This window comes from Anomaloglossus baeobatrachus, chromosome 5 (assembly GCF_048569485.1).
Source record: "Anomaloglossus baeobatrachus isolate aAnoBae1 chromosome 5, aAnoBae1.hap1, whole genome shotgun sequence".
NCBI classification, from domain to species: domain Eukaryota; kingdom Metazoa; phylum Chordata; class Amphibia; order Anura; family Aromobatidae; genus Anomaloglossus; species Anomaloglossus baeobatrachus.
The window spans coordinates 259,634,720-259,657,346 of record NC_134357.1 but is presented as its reverse complement, the minus strand read 5'-3'; the positions used below and the strand labels follow the sequence as shown (position 1 = coordinate 259,657,346).

Sequence of the window (22,627 nt, the reverse complement as noted above, 5' to 3'; positions counted from 1 at the left end):
AATGTTATTTATTAACTATTTTGTGTCACAGAAATCTCTGGTTTAACGGTATAAAAATTCAAAAGTTGAAAATTGCTAAATTTTCAAAATTTTTGCCAATATTCAATTTTTTTCATAAATAAACACAAAAAATATTGTCCTAAATTTGGTACTAACATGAAGTCCAATATGTGACGAAAAAACAATCTCAGAATCACCGGGATCCGATGAAGCGTTCCAGAGTTATAACCTCATGAAGTGACACTGGTCAGAATTGCAAAATTTGGTCTGGTCATTAAGGTGAAAATTAGCTCCGTCACTAAAGGGTTAAAAGGGCAATTGATACCCCTTGGAATGCATACAAGCAGTATAAATTGCTTATCTCCCTTCTTACCTTTAAAGACTCTGGAAAGTTATTAGTCAGTAGTCTTCTGAGAGTGGCAAGCTTTGAAGAACAAGTCAGGATTAGCATTCTAAACAAGGGAAAAAAATGTAACAAATCATCAAAATGTTATAAAGAAAAGACAATCGTTACATGTACAAAATGTTCTAAACAACTGATCACACGGGAAGGGAAGAGAAAAAACAAGGATCACAATTATATGGGCACTGTTCACAGTAAGTGTCATTCTCTAAAATGCATTATGTGTGAAGAAGTTAAAGAAAACCTGTCATGACAAAAAACGTTATTAACCTGAAGATACTGTATGAGGTTAATTTGCAGGTTAATTGTGTGCCCCGTGTCAGCAGCCGGGCTGCTCGGATCCAGATCCACGGTGGCTCGAGGGGTCTCCGGACCCGGGGGTTGTGCGGCTCCTCAAACGAAGGCAGTTATGTACAGGGGATGGTGTGGAAAGTTCGTGACGCCACCCGTGGTGTGTGGTAAGGGTGAAGTACCACCGCTGCAGCTGGGAGTACCCGGTGGCGATGGAGTGGGCAGCCAGGTGTTTAACAACCTCCACGGGTAGGGGGGAATGCCCCGGGACTCGGTGATAGTGTCAGGGAGGTGCCGTTGGGCCGGTAAGGGTTAATTGCGTACTCAGTCCAATAACGCTGACAACCATGGTAAACCAAAGTTCTTGATGCCACTGCAGCAGGGAGGGAGCACGCCTGGATCCCATGCCCGTTGGTGTTGCTTGTTAGCCTGTGACATTGACCTTGGCACCTCTTTTCTGTAGTTGGTCCCTTTTAGCATAGAACTAAACGGGTCCCACTCACCAGTGTGGCTAACTGAGGGAGCTTGCACTCAGAGTTCACGCTTGGGATTTTCTGGACTATGCAGTGAGAAAGTCCTATCCCCCTTGTTGCGCTAGTACCCCGATTTTGGAGCGGGTGGAGAACGGATCTTGAAGGCTCCGTCCTCGTCGGGTTAATTACCAAGACGCCTGAAGCTACTTCCTGGCCTAGGGTCCATGTACCCCGTAGTGCCCTGGCCCCTGCCTGGTGATGGCACAAGGCCGCCGGCTGTCCTCCTCGACAGTCTGTGCCCCTTGTCACGATCCCCTGCGAACGGGGTCCAGCTCCTACCAGGCCCAGACCAACGTCTGCCACCTAGTAGTAACAAGGAGCCCAGCTCCTGACCTCCTCTCACTTTCACCTCCAACATTACACTGACTGTCTCCTGACACTCCTGACCTCCTCTTAGCCAACCCCCTAAATGGCCGGCCCTATTCCCTTCAGGCTGTCAACTGGTGTGTCTGGTGGTGTGGTGCAGAGTGTTCCTAGGATTTTGATTAGCTTGTTCTTAGCAACACCAAAGGTCAGGGACTCGAAACCAAGGACAAGGTGAATATCATGCAGAAGGGCAGATTGCACAATACCCTGTGACGACCTGATAGGCCAGTCGTCACAATAGCATTTTAAAACTGTCTGGATATGGCACTCAGGGCCTGGATGCTGGGAAGAAATTAACTTTATTTCTCTCAGCAGCCTCCAGCAATTCAGTCACTGCTCAGTACATAGTGAATAACATCTGTAACCAGGCCCTAGCACTGACAGCCGGCTTTGTGATGCAGTGCTAAGCCCCTCACAATTTGCTACATGTCTGAATAAACTTAATCTAAACTTAAATCAGATTTTCAAACAAGTCCAAAAAGTGGATAAAAGAACTAAATAAAACAAAGAAGTAAAAAATATTACAATTTGTATTTTTTTTGAGGAACATGACCCAATATCACATGGCTCTGAGTGGCAAAAATATGTGAACCTTTGCTTTTACTTTCTGGTAAGATGCCTTGTGCATAAGTAACTGAATCTAAATGTTTGCAGTAATTGTTGATTAGTCCAGCACATCATCTTGAAGGAATTTCAGCCCATTCCTCCATACCATACATCCTTAACTCTATTATGTTAGTGAGTTTTCTCCAGAGCTGCTAAAATCAAGTCCTTCTTCAATATTTCTATAGGATTTTACTTGGCCATCCCAAAACTTTGACTTTCTTATGCAATGATACTTGGTAGAATGACTTGTGTGCTTTAAGGCTAGTTTCACACTTGCGTTCAGCGCATTCCGTCACTATGGAGAATAGCGCAGTCCGTTAACGGACCGCGCTATTCTCCATAGAGTTGTATGGATGACGCACTGTAACGCAAGTGTCTGCGTTGCATCCGCTAGGCATGTAACGTTTTTTGGCGCGTTGAAATAGCGCACCATGACAGATTCCGTTAGACTGCGTCAAGGTGTCTAATGGTGTCCTATGTTAGCGGATTCCTGCGCTCTGCGTTAAGAGGCGGAATCCGTTAACGGAATCCTGCATGATTAGTTTGTTGTGGCAATTATCTTGTTTGCTCCCAATTACTGATGGGGTATAAATACATCTCATCAGAGAAGGTGTCCAGATCATCACTCCTGAAGCCCTGACTGCCTCCCTGAAGCCCTGACTGCCTGCCTGGAGCCCTGCCTGGAGCCCTTCCTAGAGCCCTGCCTAGAGCCCTGCCTAGAGCCCTGCCTGGAGCCCTGCCTGGAGCCCTGCCTGACTACCTGGACCCCGAGATTCCATTGGTGAGAAAGGACAACCTTCCTGAACCCCACCAGCCCCAGTAGCCCCACACCACCCTCATCCCCAGCAATGCACCACCAACCCCCCACCACCCTCAGCCCCAGCACCACCCCACCACCCTCAGCCCCAGCACCACCACACCACCCTCAGCCCCAGCACCACCACACCACCCTCAGCCCCAGCACCACCCTCAGCCCCAGCACCACCCCACAACCCTAAGCCCCAGCACCACCCCACCACCCTCAGCCCCAGCACCACCACACCACCCTCAGCCCCAGTACGACCCCACCACCCTCAGCCCCAGCACCTGTTTGTATTGTTTTTTCTTGTGATCAATAAAGAGTTATTTTACCTTTAAAAAAAAAAAAACTACAAATAAAATTCTGCCAAAGCAGTGTTTGTTGCATTATTTCACGTCATTTTCTCTTGTTTAGCCTATGGTTATTAGTTTAGGTTTAGAGGTGCAATTAAAAATTATTTTGCGGTGGAAGACCAAACTAACTAAACAGAGGTTATTTTGTTTTTTTTGGAAGGTAGCATATGCAAGTGTCACTGGTTAAATTTTATTTTTTTTTTGTGGATTTTTTTTTTAAACCTTTTTTTTTTTTTTTAAATTTTGATAATTTAAACACACCCTCGCCATAAAACCAAAACCACCAAAACAACTAGCCCCCCTAGCCCCCCCACCTTAATGTTCCTTTTTTTGTAACTAATTTTTTTTTTTTTTTTAACAAACTATAGGTTACATCAAAGAAAAACTACTACGCACTGAAAATCAGTGTTCACTTAAAATTTAGAATTTGACAAAAATGTAAGTATAGTTTTAGTGTAAATCAACGCTCTTCTAAAGTATTGTATTTTTTGTGCTAATTTTTAATTTCCCAAAAAATAGATCTATTTCAGAATGTCTGGAGAATCCAGCCCAAGCCCTGACCTATTCCAGGTAATATTATTTATTTTTTTTTTTTAAAGTTTTTCTTATTAATTTTTGTTTTTATAATTTAATTAGGATGAAAATCCAACAGAGGAGGCGGCAGCAGCGGCGGAACCCGCACCGCTCCATGTAGGAAAAATGCAAGAAAGGGGTGGAGATATGCATGGAGAGAGCTCGCAGGATGTAAGTATATCCACTTCATTGACATCACAAATAACTCGACATATCTACTAAACAACATACATGCATACCTCACATAGCTTTATACCTACATATTATACCTACCGACACATACCTACACTATCTACATACCGAACATAACTACCTACCTATTGACACATAGCTACCCTACCTACACACATATCGACGCGTAGTAAGTGTAACTACGTAGGTACCATAGCTACGTTAGCTATGGAGGTACCATCAAGAACTACGTACAATTAGTTATTGGATTTCATTACTTATTTTTTTTTTTTTTCTCTAAGGTCGATGTTCCGAACATTAGAGGTCCTCCTCGCTGCTCCCGGAGTCGTCGTCGGCATGGCGGTGGTCGCAGCAATGTGAGGGTTTTTTTTTTTTTTTTTTCTGATGTCTTCCATGGTTTCTAAATGTTTTAGATTGATTTTTTTAAATTTATTTTTAATTAATTTTGTTTTATTGACAGGTCTCACGGCGGAGGCCGGACGAGGATTCTGATGGGGAGGTGGCATCGATGTCGAACTCCTCATCGACCTCGTCCATGCTCGAGAGCCGCTGTGGGACATGAGAGACAATCGCCATGCCAATTTTCTCATCACCCGGCGGCTCTGGGAAGAAGTGGCAGCAGAACTCATAGATGGGTGGGAGGACCTTGACACGAGGAACCGTAAAAGAGGAAGTAAGTATTACAAACATGTTTTGCAAAACCTACCATATTCAATGATGAATTTAATTTATTTTTATTTTTTTTTCTCTTTTCAGTTACCCGTCTGACGACCCGGTGGCGTTCACTCCGTGATCGCTTCAAGAGGGACTTAAACAAGGAGATGCAGGCTCCAAGCGGTTCGGCGGCACGCAAGGGCACCCAATACCGGTATGGGCGTGCCCTTGCGTTCCTAAGAGGCAGCATGCTTCCAAGAAGGTATGTATATATTTTTTGGCTGTTTAATTTAAGCATCTTTGAATGTATGTATCCTTTATAATCGATCACATGCTACGTAAAATGTGAATAATATATGTTAATTTTTTTTTTTTTTCTCATTCCACAGAACCGTCTGTAGCACCGTGGAGCCTGTATCCCAAATGAACCCTCTTGGAGCGATTGCTGAACAGAACGTCACCGGTGAACCCTCCAACAGGCCCTCCACTTCTGATCCCTCCCTTCCTTCTACCTCTTCTTCTGAACCCTCCCTCCCTTCCACCTCAACTTCACAGCCTTCCCTCCCTTCTACCAATCCCTCTAATCCCTCACTATCTAACCTCCCATCTTTCCCCTCTTACCCAACCTGCCCATCGGCATACTGGCAAACCTCATTACATGAGGCTGGTCAGAGAGTAGGTGTTCCCTTATCTGACCACTCTGACGCTCACGAAACTCGAACCGCGTTAGGTTCGGGTCGTCAGCGACACAGTGGTCAGAATAGGGGCAGCCCCGACTTCTTACACCTGAACGCATCGATCCATAGCTTCATCAAAGTTTTATCAGACCAAATAATTGCTGGCTTCAACCTTGTAAACCATAGTTTACAAGTGTTGACCAGCAAGATGGATGAGGTGCTTTCAGCTGTAAGGCAAACACCTAGTCAACATTTTTTTCATTCTGTTATCGGTGACCTGGAAAGCCTACCATCTGACCAGCAAATCCATGTAATGAGGGCTTTCCAGAATGCCATCCAGCAACTACATCAACATCCCCCTCCCACCACTGTACCACATCTATCCACAGCCCCTCAGATGCCACCCCCAGTCCACTTACAGCCTCCGACACAGACTCACCAATACTCACAATCTACAATGCCCACACATTACAGAAACCCTATGCACAATACCAGATCTGTCCAAACATCCCTTTATTCCCCATCTCCATTTTCAAGCCCACACGACAACACTGCCACAACTCCATCCCCAACCGCACTGTCTCCTGCACTTCCTAACCCGTTACATCATTCTTCTTCCTCCTTCCGAACCCCAACATCTTATCCAACCTCTACCTTTCCATTTTCTAACACTCTGCCTTATACCACCCCTCAACCTACTCCAATTCCTCACCCTTCTACAAGCTCTCACCCATCTACCAGCCCTCAACTATCTTGTCTTTCAAGCCCTTTTTTGCCCACCACTTCTCTTTCTTTTTCTACACCCTCACCATTACCTCTTACCCAACCTTCACCTACCCAATCCACACTTAATACCCCAACTGTTGGAGGGAACAATTCTGCGAGCGGTTCCAGTGATGTCTCCACCCCACATTACCAACATTTATAGTGTTATTTTTTTTAATAATAATAATTTAAAATTTATGTTTAATAAATCATTATTTTTTGTTTAACATTGTGTTGGTTTTTATTTTTACTTATTTATTTGAAATAAATATTAAAAATGGGATAATGGTACACATACAGTGGCTGGTGCCAAGATGCATGCCACTACACGGGTAGAGGAGGTATAGTTCAGGGGGATTTGTGGTGACGCGGGGACAGTATAGCATAACGACATTTGAGGCAGATGTTATGTGTTTTGTCAATTCACAAGGAGGAAGGCGATTCCTGTAAAGGGGAAGACAGTCATCAGACTACCATGTTTGCCAGGGTGTCCCCAATTTCACTATCTGAACTTGGCTGCAGTTCAATTGGTTTTGTTTCAGTAATAATGATACAATAAAGATAACAACTTTGTTTTTTATAAACAAACGTTAGAAAAAAAACCAATAACAATTTTCAATTTTGAAATGCAATTTTAATATCATTTGTAAGACATTTTAGTAAAATTTAGACTATAAACACATAAAATAACCTAATATACATTAGCAGACATGGATTAAAATGTTACACAAAATTACAAAATATAAAATCTCAGACAGGGATTACAATCTAAGTACATCAAACCATTGTATCCTGCCACTCCAAACGACCAATATCCGACACAAAATATGACGCAAACTCGTCACGAATACGCAAGACTTCAGTGGTGGTACGGAAGGATACGTTGCTGTATGGTGTTAGGGTACAGTTTGTCATTTCTTCCTCAAGTGGAGGAACGCCATTTGACAACAAAAAGTTATGTAATATGACACAGGCTTTGATTATTTCGTCAACAGTCTCTACTTTCACATTTATTGCAGTTGTCAAGATCCTCCAGCGAGCAGTTAAAATCCCGAAAGCACATTCGACCATGCGCCTTGCAAGGCTTAGCCGATAATTAAATATTTTTTTCTCATGTGTAAGTCCACGACTTGAGTATGGTTTTAATAAGTTTTGGGACAATTGAAAGGCCTCATCCCCCAAACATACAAAGGGGAGGGGTGGTCCATCACTTTGTGGAAGCGGTTTTGGTTGCGGGAAAGCAAAATGTCCTCCGTAAAGATTTCTTCCAATTGCCGAATTTTTTAAAACTTGTGAATCATTTGCTCGGCCAAATGCCCCAATGTCCACGGCCAAAAACTTATACTGTGCATCAGCTATTGCCATTAGCACAACAGAAATTTTTTTTTATAATTGTAGTATTCTGATCCAGTGTTTTGGGGCTTAAGAATCCTGACATGCTTGCCGTCCACGGCACCGCAGCAATTAGGGAAGTTGCATATTTGGTAGAATTTGTCAGCTGCATCCATCCATTGCTGCTCTGTGGGGTGAGGAATATATTCGTCTTTTAAACATTCCCACAAAGCCTGGCATGTGGAGTTGACGATTCCAGAAATTGTAGAAATCCCCACTCGGAATTGAAAGTGTAAGGAGGAGTAAGATTCTCCAGTAGCAAGAAATCTGTAAAAGATCAAAAGAAACATTAATAATCAATCATAGATGGAAAAAAATTACATTACATTTTGTGTACCACGTCCTTACCTCAAAGTAATGAGTAGACGCTCGGCAGGACTAATAGCCTTACGTAAAAAAGTATCTTTACGCTTGATAAAAGGATCCACCCGCTCTAATAAACGATTAAAAGTTTCCTCAGGTATGCGCACATAGTTGCCAAATTTTTCAGGGTGCCTTCTCAATTCAAGGTAAAGAGGGTAAAAGACACCACGGAAAATCCTGCTTTCATTAATGGGGTGAACCCAGTAGCGACGCCTTCTCTGTTGACGACGACGTTGTCGTTGAGCTTCTGAAAATCGATACGCCAACACATTTGCCTGGTATGAATATTCGATATAGGCTTCAGCGATCTTCCCCGTTATGACATCCATTTCTGTAGTTTTCTGGGCTCTCTGAGATAGATTGTGCCTCCTCTCATATATATACACTTGAAAATGTAAATTTCATGAGTAACGCCCCCTATTTATCCAATTAGCAAAGAAACGGATTCCGACGGATTCCGTTTTTTTGATGCATAACGGAAGCATAACGGATGTAACGGATCCGTTATTTTACTGGAATCCATTAACGGTTTCCAGTAAAATAACGCGTCAAAGGGTCCGTTGGAGATCCGTTGTTTTACGGATGCATCGTTTTAATGCACCTACTGTTTTGACGGAGTCCTGCAAACGCAAGTGTGAAACTAGCCTAAGTCATTGTATTGCTCCATGAGCCACGTTCTCTTGAGGTGCCACTCATATGCAGACATCCTGACATTTTCCTTTACAATCTACTGAATTTCAGAATTCACTGTTTCATCAATGAAAACAAGGCATCCTGGCATAGATTCTGTGTTTCTCAGATGGTATTAGATAATATACTGTAATGCAGTGTTTTTCTGTCTCCAACTATAACACTTCTCATGTTAACCAAAAAGCTCTATTTGGTCTCATCTGTTCATACAACATTGTCCCAAAAACCTTCTCACTTGTTCCAGGTAACGTTTACCAAACTGCAGCCAGGCAGCAATGATTTTTATTTTTTGGTGAGCTGTGGTTTCCTACTGAAATTCTTCCATGCAATCCATTGTTGTTCAGTTTCCTCCTGATGGTAGACTCATGAAAATTAACATTAGCTAATGTGATAGAAGTCTTTTGTTGATTTGAGGTGACCTTGGGTTACTTTGTGACCTCCTGCTCTATTATACACTTTGCTCTTGGAGTTGGTTGACCACTCCTGGGGAGGGTAATTATAGTCTTGAATTTACACATTTCTACACAATCTGCCTGAATGTGGATTGGTGAAGTCTAAACTCTTTAGAAATCATTTTTCCTAACTTTTTCCAGCTTAATGAGCATCAAAAACTACTTTTGAGGTCCTTAGAAATCTCTTTTGTTCTTACCATGATAAAATTCCATAAATGTGTTGTGAAGTAAAGCGGGCTTTACACGCTGCGACATCGCTAGCATTTGCTGGCGATGTCGAGCACGATAGCACCCGCCCCGTCGTATGGCCGATATGTGGTGATCGCTGCCGTAGCGAACATTATCGCTACGGCAGCGTCACACGCACATACCTGCTCTGCGACGTCGCTCTGGCCGGCGAACCACCTCCTTTCTAAGGGGGCGGTTCGTGCGGTGTCACAGCGACGTCACATGGCAGGCGTCCAAAAGAAGCGGAGGGGCGGAGATGAGTGGGACGTAACATCCCACCCACCTCCTTCCTTCCGCATTGCCGGTGGAGGCAGGTAAGGAGATGTTCGTCGCTCCTGCGGTGTCACACATAGCGATGTGTGATGCCGCAGGAACGACGAACAACATCACTAATAAGCAGAAAACTATTTTTGGTTTCAGGACGACCTCTCTGATTTTGACCTCTTTTGCGATCGTTTAAGGTCGCTCATAAGTGTCACACACTGCGATCTCGTTAATGAAGCCGGATGTGCATCACAAACACCGTGACCCCGACGATAATTCATTAACGATATCGTAGCGTGTAAAGCCCACTTAAGACTTTATCTCTTTCATAACTTTTCACGTACCCCATAAGGCAAGGAGTTCCCGACCTAGTATGTATGGGGTACCTTATGACTTTCTTGTGTCACCATGAATAAAGTCACGGTGATCGGATGAATGGGCTTACTGATTCTGTCAGCAGGGCACTGGGCTTGACGCTACTGGAAGTTTCGCTGACCCCCTGCAACAACAATCGCTGTGATTGGTTGTTCAATCCTGAATGGCCAATCACAGCGAGGTCCAGCTATGATCGGTGCAATAATAGTACTGATGATAGGCTGGAGTCTGGCAATGACAGCATCACCAGCCCTAGCAATGATTGGAGCGATCATTTGATGACGTGTGATTTCTCCAGTGAGCAGAGACATAGTCTGACCTTGCAGTGATCGCTCTGCACACATCTCTAAACTGGAATGAGGTGGAGGTCACCATGTCCTTCTGCTCTCGATCTGTTTAGCATTGTGATGCCACTAGTTTTTTCAAGCCAACACTGCTGCTGTTCCTGCTGCTGCTCTTTGATGAAGAAAGATTTTTTCCTTTTCCTGTTCTCTCTTTTTGCATAGCTTCGATCTTTCTCTGTCCCCCTTTTCCCCTCTCTCCCTAACCCTTCCCCATCCTTCCTTTTGCCGCTGAGCGCTGATCAGTACTTGAGAGTTGATCAGTACTTGATCAGTCGGTTTTTGGCAGGTTTTTTTGCACCACCTCTGTGTGTGTGCATCTTGCAGCTGCCGAAAGCTGCTCAGTGACGCACATCACTGATCAACGTCCATGCTCACTTTTAGCCAGGACTTTTTTTTCTTGTCCATTCCCCCTCCACCACCACCTGTTTGCATTACACCCGTGTGTGCGTCTTGCAGCTGCCGATTCCTGGTCGGGTCTGTGCTTAATTTTGGCTTAGGACTTTTTCTCTTTTTTCCCCCCTGTCCATTTATTCCTGTATTTTGCACCACATTGGTGAGTGTTTTCTGCAGTCAACGCGTGCTGATCACTGACGCACATCACTGATCAGTGTCCATGCTCAGACTTGGCAATTTCTTTTTTCCAGACTCACATTACTGATCTGCATCCATACTCACTTTTGGTTTAGGACTTTTTTACATTTCTTTTCCTGTACATGTTTTCCCCTGTTTTGCACCACACCCATGTGTGCATCCTGCAGCCATTCAAACTGATCAGTGATGCAAATCACTGATTAGCATCCTGTTGTTGGTTTAAGAAAAAAAGTAAAATAAGAAATCCTTGCCTCTAAAGGGGGCTTTACACGGTAGCGATATCGCTAGCAATTTGTAGCAATAGCGAGCGCATAAGTACCCGCCCCCGTCGCGCATGCGATTGTTTGTGATCGCTGCCATAGCAAACATTATCGCTACGGCAGCGTCACACATACTTACCTGGTCGGCAGCGTCGCTGTGACTGCCGAACAATCCCTCCTTCAAGGGGGAGGGACGTTCGGCATCACAGCGACGTCACCGCAACGTCACTAAGCGGCCGGCCAATCAAAGCGGGGGGGTGGAGATGAGCAGGACGTAACATCCCGCCCACCTCCTTTTTTCCGCATTGTGGCCGGCGGCAGGTAAGGAGACGTTCCTCGCTCCTGCGGTGTCACACATAGGGATGTGTGCTGACGCATGAGCGATGAACCACCTGGATAAACAACCCTTACCGATTTTTGAGTTTGGGACAACCTCTCCATGGTGAACGATTTTCACCATTTTTGAGGTCGCTTAAGGTCGCTGGTCAGTGTCACACGCTGCTACATCGTTAATGACTCCGGATGTGCGTCACTAACAACTTGACCCCGACGACAAAACATTAACGATATCGTAGCATGTAAAGCCCCCTTAACTCTGATAGTGAGGGAGAGGATCCCATCTTCCTTTAGTCATCCCACTCCAAGTCTTCCTCCATTCATACTGAACCCCCACGCCTCAAGGCACAAAATAAGCCACCACATACCGTTAGTGATCCCTGACCCACCAGTTGTGACCCTCTATAGACCTCACCCCTAAGAAATTATGAGCCACTGCCGGCCTCACAGAAATTGACTTTTTCAGTCTTTTTCTCTGAGAATTTAATAAATCTCATGGTGGCTGAAACAAATTTGTTCACCGAACAATTTTCTGACTCAAAATTATGCTTCATCATTTTCTAACTGGACTCCCATTGCTCCAGTGAAAATTATGAAGTTTTAGGGCCTTATTCTTTACATGGGCATAGTGAAGAAGTCAGAAATTCGGCAATATTGGAGTATTGATGTTTTATATAATGCCCAAATATTCCACATGGCTATGACCCCTAAATGTTGAGGCCATTCACAAATTTTGGGATTTCAACGATAATGCACAATGTGTTCCCTGAGATGATCCCAATTTTGAACAACTTTTCAAAATTCGGCCAGTCATCATCCCTTAAGTAATAAATTTGCTGGAGTGTACATTCCATAAAATGAAATCTGAGTGGATGAGTCCCTAATCCATTTCAACATCAGGCTGAAATTCAGGCAATATCCACCTAGTAAGAGGGCCAGGTACAGAAATAAACTCTGCAAGATGTGTGAGAGTACCTCAGGGTACACCCACAGGTTTAAGGTTTATGTAAAGAAGGACCCCTAGATCAAACCCTCTGAATTTCCCCTTTCTTGGGAGTTACTGGGAAAATTGTCACCTGCACATAGATAACTTTTATACCAGCATCCCACTGTTCAAATCCCTCTCTGTCAGAGCTACCGCAGCTCACGGTAGAGCACACAAAAAGCAGAGAGGCCTCCCTAGGTCGCTAATTGGACACGTGGTCAGAAAGGGAGAGAGAGCAAAGCCCAATTTAGCAATAATATGCTTGTGATCAAGTACAAGGACAAAAGGGATGTTATTTTCTTGACAACAATCCATGGTGATGGCACCACCACCACCGTCGTATGGGGTTCTCCTACACAGGTCAACTAACCAAACTGTGTCCTGCACTACAATAAAAACATGGGGGGTTGATTTCTCTGATCAAGTCCTCCAGCCGTACAGTGCCATGTAAAAAGCTAAGGTGAGGTATAAGAAGCCATCCATGCACATCATACAGATGGCACTATATAACGATTTTGTCACAATGTGCAGGCCATATCGACACCTTCCTTCAATTCGAGGATGTAGTGATCAAGGCCACAGTATTTGGAAGTCATGAAAAAGTGGGCCTCAGTACCTCTGGAACTGAAGGTGCTCGTGCTGTACCAGGGCATCATTTCCCAGGTGAGGTCCCTCAAACGTCAAAGAAAGGAAGGTCGCAAAAAAGGTGCAAAGTTTGTTACAGAAAAGGGGTAAGGAAGGACACCACTTGTCAATGTAACACCTGGCCTGATATACCTGCTCTGTGTATAACAGAATGCATCAGAGTCTCCCACATAGCAATGTACTAATAAATTCACATATTCCAAACTGAAGTACTCTACATGGCTTACATATGCCAGTCTGACGTAATCTATGCAGTTCACATAACTGATATATGCCAACCTGACATACACTACACAACTCACATATGTCAATCTGACATAGTCTACACAACTCATATATGCAGATGCAGACCTGATTTACTCTACACAACTTACTTATGCCAGCCTGATGCACTCTAAACACCTCACATATGCCAACCAAGTTTTTTTTCCACCTCCAAGGCTCTCCAAATGCGACATGATGCCTGCAGATAAATCCAGCAAAGTCTGCACTCTAAAATGTCACTCCTTCCTTTCAGAGCTTGACAGTGTGCCCAAATAGTACTTTCCCGCCACATATGGGGTATAAGCATACTCAGGAAAAATTGCACAACAAATTTTAGGGTGCATTTTCTTGTGCTATCCTTATGAAATTGAAAAAAGTTGGGGCTAACACAACATTTTTGTGGTTACATTTTTTTTTTTCATTTTCATGGTTTTACGTTGTAAATTTCTATGAAGCACCTAAGGGTTCAAAGTGCTCAGCATATGGATAGATAAATTCCTTTGGTGGATTAGTTTTCAGAATGCGCTCACTTGTGGGGGGTTTCTACTGTTTAGGCACATCAAGGGCTCTCCAAATGTGACATGACACCCGTAGACCATTCCATCAAAATCTGCACTCTAAAACGTAACTCTTTCCTTTCAGAATTAAACAGTATGTCCCAATATTAATTTCCCACTACATATGGGGTATCAGCATAGTCAGGAGAAATTGCACAACACATTTTGGGGTTCATTTTCTCCTCCTATTGTTGTGGATATGAAAACAATTGGGGCTGAACAACATTTTTATGGGAAAAATCTTTTTTTTTTCCTTCATTTTTTATGATTTTACGTTGTACAATTCTGTGAAGTACCTGGGAGTACCACACACATCACCACACATGTAGATAAATTCTTTGGGAGGTACAGTTTGCAGAATGGGGTCACTGGGGAAGGAGGGGTTTTCAATACTTAGGCACATCAGGGGCTTTCCAAATACAACATGACACTCGTAGACCATTCCATCAAAATCTGCTCTCCAAAACGTGACTTCTTCCTTTCAGAGCTCGAAAGAGTGTCCAAATAGTAGTTTATCACCACATAAGGGCAGTGCTTTTTTTGTAAAAAAAAATTTGCTGGTACGCATCTCTGAGACGAGGAGCGGGGAAGGGGGGGGTGCTGTTAGGCGCCGGCAGCCAAGATTGAGGGGGGGTGGGGTGGGGAGGTCAGCCGGCGGCCGAGTTTGAGGAGTGGGAGGGAGTGCTGTCGTTGCTGTCGTGCTGCCGGGAGATCCTGTGCACGGTTTACTACATACATGCGGTACTGTATACTGGATAGAGAGGCAGGGGGTGCAGAACTACAAGGCTCAGCATACTCCATCCACTAGTGTATGCAGGAGAGAGAGGCAGGGGGAGCAGAACTACAAGGCTCAGCATACTCCATCCACTAGTGTATGCAGGAGAGCAGACAGCAACTGCTGAACTGCAAGGCTCAGCATCCTTCAGCCAAGACTGTAAGCAGGAGTTTTTTGCCCAAAAACGTAAAATGTAAAAAAAAAAATGACGTGGGCTTTGCCATATTTTGTATTCTAGCCAGGTTAAGCAGGCAGGTACGGGCTGCCCCCAACCCCCAGCTGCCTATTTGTACTCAGCTGAGAACCAAAAATATAGGGAAGCCCTTTTTTTAATTATTTCATGAATTTCATTAAATAATTTAAGGAAAAAAAATGACGTGGGCTTCGCACAAATTTTGTGTCCAGCCAGGTACAACTAGGCAGCTGGGGATTGGAATCTGCAGCGCACAGTGCCCAAGCTTTCTGGGCACCCCTGCTGAGAATTGCAGTCCAAAGCCTCCAAAGAAAATGGCGCTTTTATAGAAGCGTTATCTTATGGCGCTGTATCCAACTCTCCAGCGGCCCTGGAGCTGGGTGGCTCGCTGGGTAATAAGGGGTTAGGGCCAGCTGTATATTATCAACTGGCCCTAAGCCCGAAATTCATGGTGTCACGCCAATATTAGACATGGCCACCATGAATTTCTTGTAGAGATAAAAAAAATCACAAGACAGAGAAAATATTTTTATTAGAAATAAAACACAATACAATTAGTGACTCCATCTTTATTGAAATAAAGAACCCCCTCCGCAGTAATCCTGGGTCAAGGGTCCCGCGCCGTCCAATCCGGATCCAATATGATCTCATCGGTTTGCTGGAAGGCAAAGCGATCAGATGATGTCAGGTTAAAGGACATGAATCACATCACACAGCAGCTGATTGTATAAATGGCTTTTATACAATCAGCTGATGCATCAGTGCAAAAAAACAACTACTCACCTGTCTGCAAAATCCCAGGACACGACTGATCGCTCCAGGAGCCGCCGGTAATCAGCTGCTGCAGTCACCTCAGAGCATCACCTGATCGCTTAAACCAGCTGGGCGGTAAAAAGCCGGCCCCACCGCTGGACTTAGACTGTCAGCTGATGCCGTAGCGTGACTGCACCAGCTGATTACCGGCAGGTCCTGAAGCCGATCACTCGTGTCCCGGGAGGCTGCAGACCGGTAAGTGTGAGATTTTTTTCTTCTAGTGTTCCCGCTTAGCAGCTGGGAGCGGACATGGCGTCGGTGGTAGCAGGTGGTAGCAGGGGGAAGCAGTGGGGGTTGGGGGGGTCGTTGGTGAGCACTGGGGGCCGAGCACTGGGGGCCGGGGGGGGGTGAGCACTGGGGGACCCGATTGCCGGCGGCATGAGCAGCACAGTGATTACAGGGCAGGTGGGAGGGAGCGGAGGTCAGTGGGTTGAATCAGACGAAGGGGGGCAACGGAGGCCGGGGGAGGGAGTGGAAAACAGCAGAGGGGAGCAAATACCTTACCGGATGGCAGCAGATCGGGGTGACCGGCCGTGATCTTGATCTTCAGCGTCCATGAACATCTTGAAGAGGACGGGCACCCACCGCCCCTCCACATCTGATTGGAGGGATAGAATCACATGACTGCTAGCTCCAATCAGATCGGAGAGGGGGGGGAGACACAGAGGTAGAAGATATCTAACCATAGCTAAGGGAGGTAGTCACAGTATATATTCATCAGTATTACCCTGACAGTGACCAACCAACGTCTTCACTTTATCCTTTTCCAGAACCATTGTCTGAGGCTGTCCTCATGCGAGGGTATTGTCTGCCTGACACCTGCACTTTATTTTTATGTCTATATGTTATCTTTAATATGTTTGATGAGAAGAACAATACAATTGTTCTGTTTTAATATTTATGAAATTTAATAAAACAATTTTTATGAGAGTAGACTTAATAGTGGTGTTCGCGGGCACCCACCTCCCCTCCACATCTGATTGGAGGGATAGCATCACATGAATGCTAGCTCCAATCAGATCGGAGAGGGGGGGGGGGACACAGAGGTCACCCTGCTCCAGCCAATGGCTGATGATATAGCAAATTTACAAATTAGCCATGTGGACAGAGCCAGAGGTGCTTATCCTCAGCGCTCTTCAGATTTTCCGGTACGCCGTCCCGGCGCGTACTACCACAAAAAAAGCACTGCATAAGGGTATCAGCATATTCAGAAGAAATTGCACAACTAATTTAGAGTTCATTTTGTCCTGTTATCCATGTGAAAATGAAAGAACTTGGGGGGGTTAAAGCAACATTTTTGTGGGAAAAATCTAATTTTTCATTTTCATAGTTCTATGTGCAAAACTCTGTGAAGAACCTAGGAGTACAAGTTGTTCAACACACATCTAGTTAAATTCCTTGGTGGTCTAGTTTTCAGAATAGTTTCTACTGCGGAAGGTTTCTACTGTTTAGGCACATCAAGGGCTCTCCAAACGTGACATAACATCCGCAGAGCAGACAATTACATCAAAATCTGGGCTCCAAAACATCACTTCTTCCTTTCAGAGCTCAACACTGTTTCCATATAGTATTTTTGCCCCAAGTGGCCTAAACGAGGGACGCAGTCTCCCCAAGTGGCCTAAACGAGGTTATCAGTTTTCATAGCTTCATCTAATTAATCTAACCGTAAGTGGTTATTACTGACAGGATAGGTTTTTCTTTGCATTTTTTATATACCCCGCATTTGGTCATTGTATACCATTCATTAACATTTTCTGTGAATATGAGACTGCAACTTGAGATAAATTCTATAATATGGCCTATGTGTCGGAACCCATCCTGGTAGGAGTGATGGCTCTCTTCTGGGTTCTTAAAAGGCAACGGTTCTCCATCCTTCTCCCAATATCCCACTTAGGGCACCAAAAACAATAAAAAAAACACAGGAGAATTCATTAAATAAACCTTTATCACTGTACCTGGCAAAGCATTGTAAGTACGAGAATTTTACTATCAGTTTACTCTCCATCACTATTCAGTACGTCCCTTAATGGGCCCCCCTTTTTAAGAGACCCAACATTGTCCAGGGGTGTCTCAGACCTCTATAATAAGAGTACCCTCTTATTACAACCTTAATATGTGTACTAGCACTGGGCTATCGTTATCATTTTTTAGCCTGCGTGGCCGCTGACTTGTGCAGAATATATGTTGTAAACCAAACATCTATTCTATGCACCTTTTCAATGGTCTCTGGTACGCAGTAACGGCACAAACTTGCCTTCTAACATAGCACCCATTACCTAGGACGTGGTTGCGTCCTGTAATGTGTCATGTATAGTTAGAGGTGCACCGCACAATAATGCTCTCCCTCATGGTGACGATGCAGCACTGTCTCACATGTCTATGGAACGCAAGCTTGCGTTCCACGATCACTACGTCCGCCCCTATGCCTTAGTAACACTGCCTCCACATGGAACGCATATGCGCTCCAGAGTATAGTGTAACAGGCGATTAGACACATCCAGAGTTACCGCCCCGTGGAGGTCACATGTTATGTGATGTGTGCATGTGACGTACATCGATACGTCACATCCGGCCAACGGGACACATCCGGTCTGCGGCCGGAACGTTCACTTCCGCGACAGTTTAGCGCTTAAAACCCTTCACAGACTCACCGGCATAAGAGGTTCGGATAACAAAGGGACTAGCGGGCGTGGCGGCTACTCTGGCATCCTCCAGACCGTGAGCTCCCAGTGTACATAGAGTGGTAGCCACTCGGGACCAACAGTTCTTGCTGGTTGAGCTCACCATTAGGTAAGTGTTCTGCCTGTCCTATAACACCATACTGCCTATATGCATATATATTGAACAGCACTAAGTGTTACAGTACCTACCCTGCTGGCAATTAGACATAACCTCCTCCAATACCGATATACTCCCAGTGATCATTATGTGACAGACCCCAGATCCTTTTTGAGTGTGTCAAGAACAGTACATTTCTGCAGAGTGACTCAGCGTGGGAATCAAGTCCCATTTATACAACCCTCTCTACATACAAGGCGCACAAAGTATTTATCTCTGTCCCATAATGGGTGTGACCCTAATACCGGCGGAGACTATATCAGATAACTCCGGGCACCACCAGTATCTGGTGATATCGTCCTCTGCAAATAGATATATATGGTCTTCTCAACGTCGCAATTTTGTGACCAGGTGCCTTATTAATCCTATGACAATAGAATCCGTCTTATGCTCCATTTGCATTGTCTATGGATTTCTGAACATGTTAGAGAATATGTTACATTAAAACAGTACACCATCACATGTTTATTTATTCTTTACAGGAAACATATACCTGGAATCTGAACATCTCTACAGTCCCATGATAGGCCTCTGCTTGCCTTCCTTTTTCCTCCCTACAGGTATAACACACTGTTTTACCCCTAATGTATGACCTTATTTGGTCATTTACTGAATCTAATGCCTGCATGCTTCATTATTAAGCTAGCCTAATCAACTGGTACACTACTTACTCTTACAGGAGAAAGATATATATCTGGATACATCTAGAACTAACCGAATCTATACACCCTGGAGTCAGGCAGCAAGGTTTTCCCCTTCACCTGGGTTCCTCTCCAGATACGTTTTTTTCCTTACAGGTAAACCACTTTATTACCCTAGATGCTTTGGTTATGGAGGCCCAGAACCCTAATGAGGTCAATGAGCACACCACTATACCTTCTCTTGCAGGTAATATCAGCGGTCAGGCATATCCTGAGGAGCTGCATTTCCTTTAACCCTCTAGGATAGTAAATACTTATTGTGGCCGTCAACAGGTAACATCACCTACTAATGTGCCCTCATGAGAGCATGAGCCTGGGAGGTGGGATATATTTCTAAGCTTTTTATATTTTATACAGGACCTCAACACGGCCCAGACACATATTTCAGCCTTAATAATAAGAGTGGACACGAACACCCTGTCTACACAGACCAGCTCATAACCTGTGAATATACAACTCCAGTTAGTCCAGGTACCAGACACTTAGGTTGTACCGATGAGATACTATCTAACCGCATAAGTACAATGAGTTATACTGTACACTATACTATATACTGTATACTCATTTCCTTTCTGATATGCAGGAAGTAACTAAAGAAAACCGTAACTACTATCCGGACACGACATAGTCATCCAACTATAATACTTATCATTAAAAAGGATACAAGCACTACGATTTTAACTGCAAGGACCAACTACCTTGTAAGTTACCCTAAGTGCTTTAAACTTTCAAAGAATGCAGTCTCTAAAAACCATGTATATTTATATTTGTTCATCATCTGTTTCAGGTGTCCTTCTTTCCAAGGAGTGATTCTGTTCATATCCCCTGATGATCCCCTGTATTGCGTTAGGGGGGGTGAAACGCGTCGGGAGACCTGGGGGGTCCACAAGCTAAGTGGAACTCTGAGCTCTGACCTAACTTATCCAGTACTTCTTAACTAGTGAAAATTTACCCAAACAGAAGAACCCTGGACATCTAACGCATTATGTCTTTTTTGTCTATGGTTCTATTTGTATGTACTACACTCTAAATCACTTTTTTGGTGGTGGTTGCCCCCGCTAGAGGGTAGCAAGGATGGTGAGGCTGACGAACACCTCCAGCAGAAAAAATAGGCTAACTGATAAGTGAAGATATCTAACCATAGCTAAGGGAGGTAGTCACAGTATATATTCATCAGTATTACCCTGACAGTGACCAACCAACGTCTTCACTTTATCCTTTTCCAGAACCATTGTCTGAGGCTGTCCTCAGGCGAGGGTATTGTCTGCCTGACACCTGCACTTTATTTTTATGTCTATATGTTATCTTTAATATGTTTGATGAGAAGAACAATACAATTGTTCTGTTGTAATATTTATGAAATTTCTTAAAACAATTTTTATGAGAGTAGACTTAATAGTGGTGTTCGCGGGCACCCACCGTCCCTCCACATCTGATTGGAGGGATAGCATCACATGAATGCTAGCTCCAATCAGATCGGAGAGGGGGGGGGAGACACAGAGGTCACCCTGCTCCAGCCAATTGCTGATGATATAGCAAATTTACAAATTAGCCATGTGGACAGAGCCAGAGGTGCTTATCCTCAGCGCTCTTCAGATTTTCCGGTACGCCGTCCCGGCGCGTACTACCACAAAAAAAGCACTGCATAAGGGTATCAGCATATTCAGAAGAAATTGCACAACTAATTTAGAGTTCATTTTGTCCTGTTATCCATGTGAAAATGAAAGAACTTGGGGGGGTTAAAGCAACATTTTTGTGGGAAAAATCTAATTTTTCATTTTCATAGTTCTATGTGCAAAACTCTGTGAAGAACCTAGGAGTTCAAGTTGTTCAACACACATCTAGTTAAATTCCTTGGTGGTCTAGTTTTCAGAATAGTTTCTACTGTGGAAGGTTTCTACTGTTTAGGCACATCAAGGGCTCTCCAAACGTGACATAACATCCGCAGAGCAGACAATTACATCAAAATCTGGGCTCCAAAACATCACTTCTTCCTTTCAGAGCTCAACACTGTTTCCATATAGTATTTTTGCACCACATATGAGGTATCAGCGTACCCAGGAGAAATTGCACAACACATTTTGTGGACTATTTTCTCTTGCTATCCTGTGAAAATTAAAAAAATTGGGGCTAAACATAATTTTTATGGCAAAAAACAATTTTTTTCATTTTTAGAGTTCTATGTTATAAAATTCTGTAAAGCACCTGGGGGTTCAAGATGTTCACAACAAGTCTAGATAAATTCCTTGGGGGATTTAGTTTACATAATGGGGTCATTATTAAACACAATATGAAGTCTGCTAATTATTTCAGCCAATTGTAAGTTCAAAACGTCAAATGGCGATCCTTTCCTTCCAAGCTCTGCCGTGCGCGCAGACAGTGGTTTTCCACCACATAAGGGGTATCAGCTTGTTCAGGAGAAATTGCACAACAAATTTTGAAGTCCATTTTTCCTATTACCCTTGTGAAATGAAAAAAATGGGGTTAAAATTTATTTTTTAATTTTAATGGGTAAACGTCATAAAATTCTGTGAAGCACCTAGGGGTTCAAAGCGCTCACCACACATCTTGATAAATTCTTTTGGGGTCTAGTTTCCAAAATAAAGTTACTTGTGAGGGTTTCCACTGTTTAGGCACATCAAGTGTGATGTGGAGTCCGCTAACGATTCCAGCCAATTTTGATTTTAAAAAGTCAAATGGCGCTTCTTCCCTTCCAAGCCCTGCCTTGAACCCAAACTTAGATTTTCCAACACATATGGGCTATCAGCATATTGGGGAGAAATTTCACAGCTAATTATGGGGTCTATTTTCTCCTGTTTCCCTTGTGAAAATTGATAAATTGGTGTTAAAGCAACATTTTTGTGGTAAAAATGTATTTTTCATTTTTACAGCTCAACGTCATAAAATTCTGTGAAGCACCTAGGGGTTCAAATCGCTCACCATACATCAAATTCCTTTGGGGACTAGTTTCCAAAATAGAGATACCCATGTAGGGTTTCCACTGTTTAGGCACATCACGGGCTCTCTAAACTCGAAGTGGAGTCTACTAATGATTTCAGCCAACTTTGCGTTCAAAAAGTTAAATGGTGCTCCTTCCCTTCTGAGTTCTGCCGTGCGTCCAAACAGTGCATTTCCACCACATATGGGGTATCGGTGTACTTAAGAGACATTGCACAACAAATTGTACTGTGCAATTTCTCCGGTATCCTTTTGGAACTGCAAAATTTCTGGCTAAACAACATTTTTATAGGAAAAAGTAACATTTTCAGTGCTTTAGTTTCTGTGAAACATGTGAAGGGTTAATAAACTGCAAATTTTAGAATGGTGTCAGTTTTGGGTATTTTCTGTC

The 22,627-nt window shown here is 43.8% G+C and overlaps 1 protein-coding gene across 2 annotated transcripts in view; it reads right to left on the bottom strand.

Moving 5' to 3' along the window:
* LOC142311186 (glycine N-acyltransferase-like) overlaps nt 1-22,627 on the bottom strand; it is a 166,176-nt gene that overhangs the window by 107,004 nt on the left and 36,545 nt on the right. For both annotated transcript variants that reach the window (XM_075349377.1, XM_075349376.1), the window contains exon 2: nt 374-452. In XM_075349377.1, the coding sequence (XP_075205492.1) occupies nt 374-451 (78 nt within the window). In that variant the 5' untranslated portion in view covers nt 452. The remainder of the gene's footprint in view (nt 1-373; nt 453-22,627) is intronic.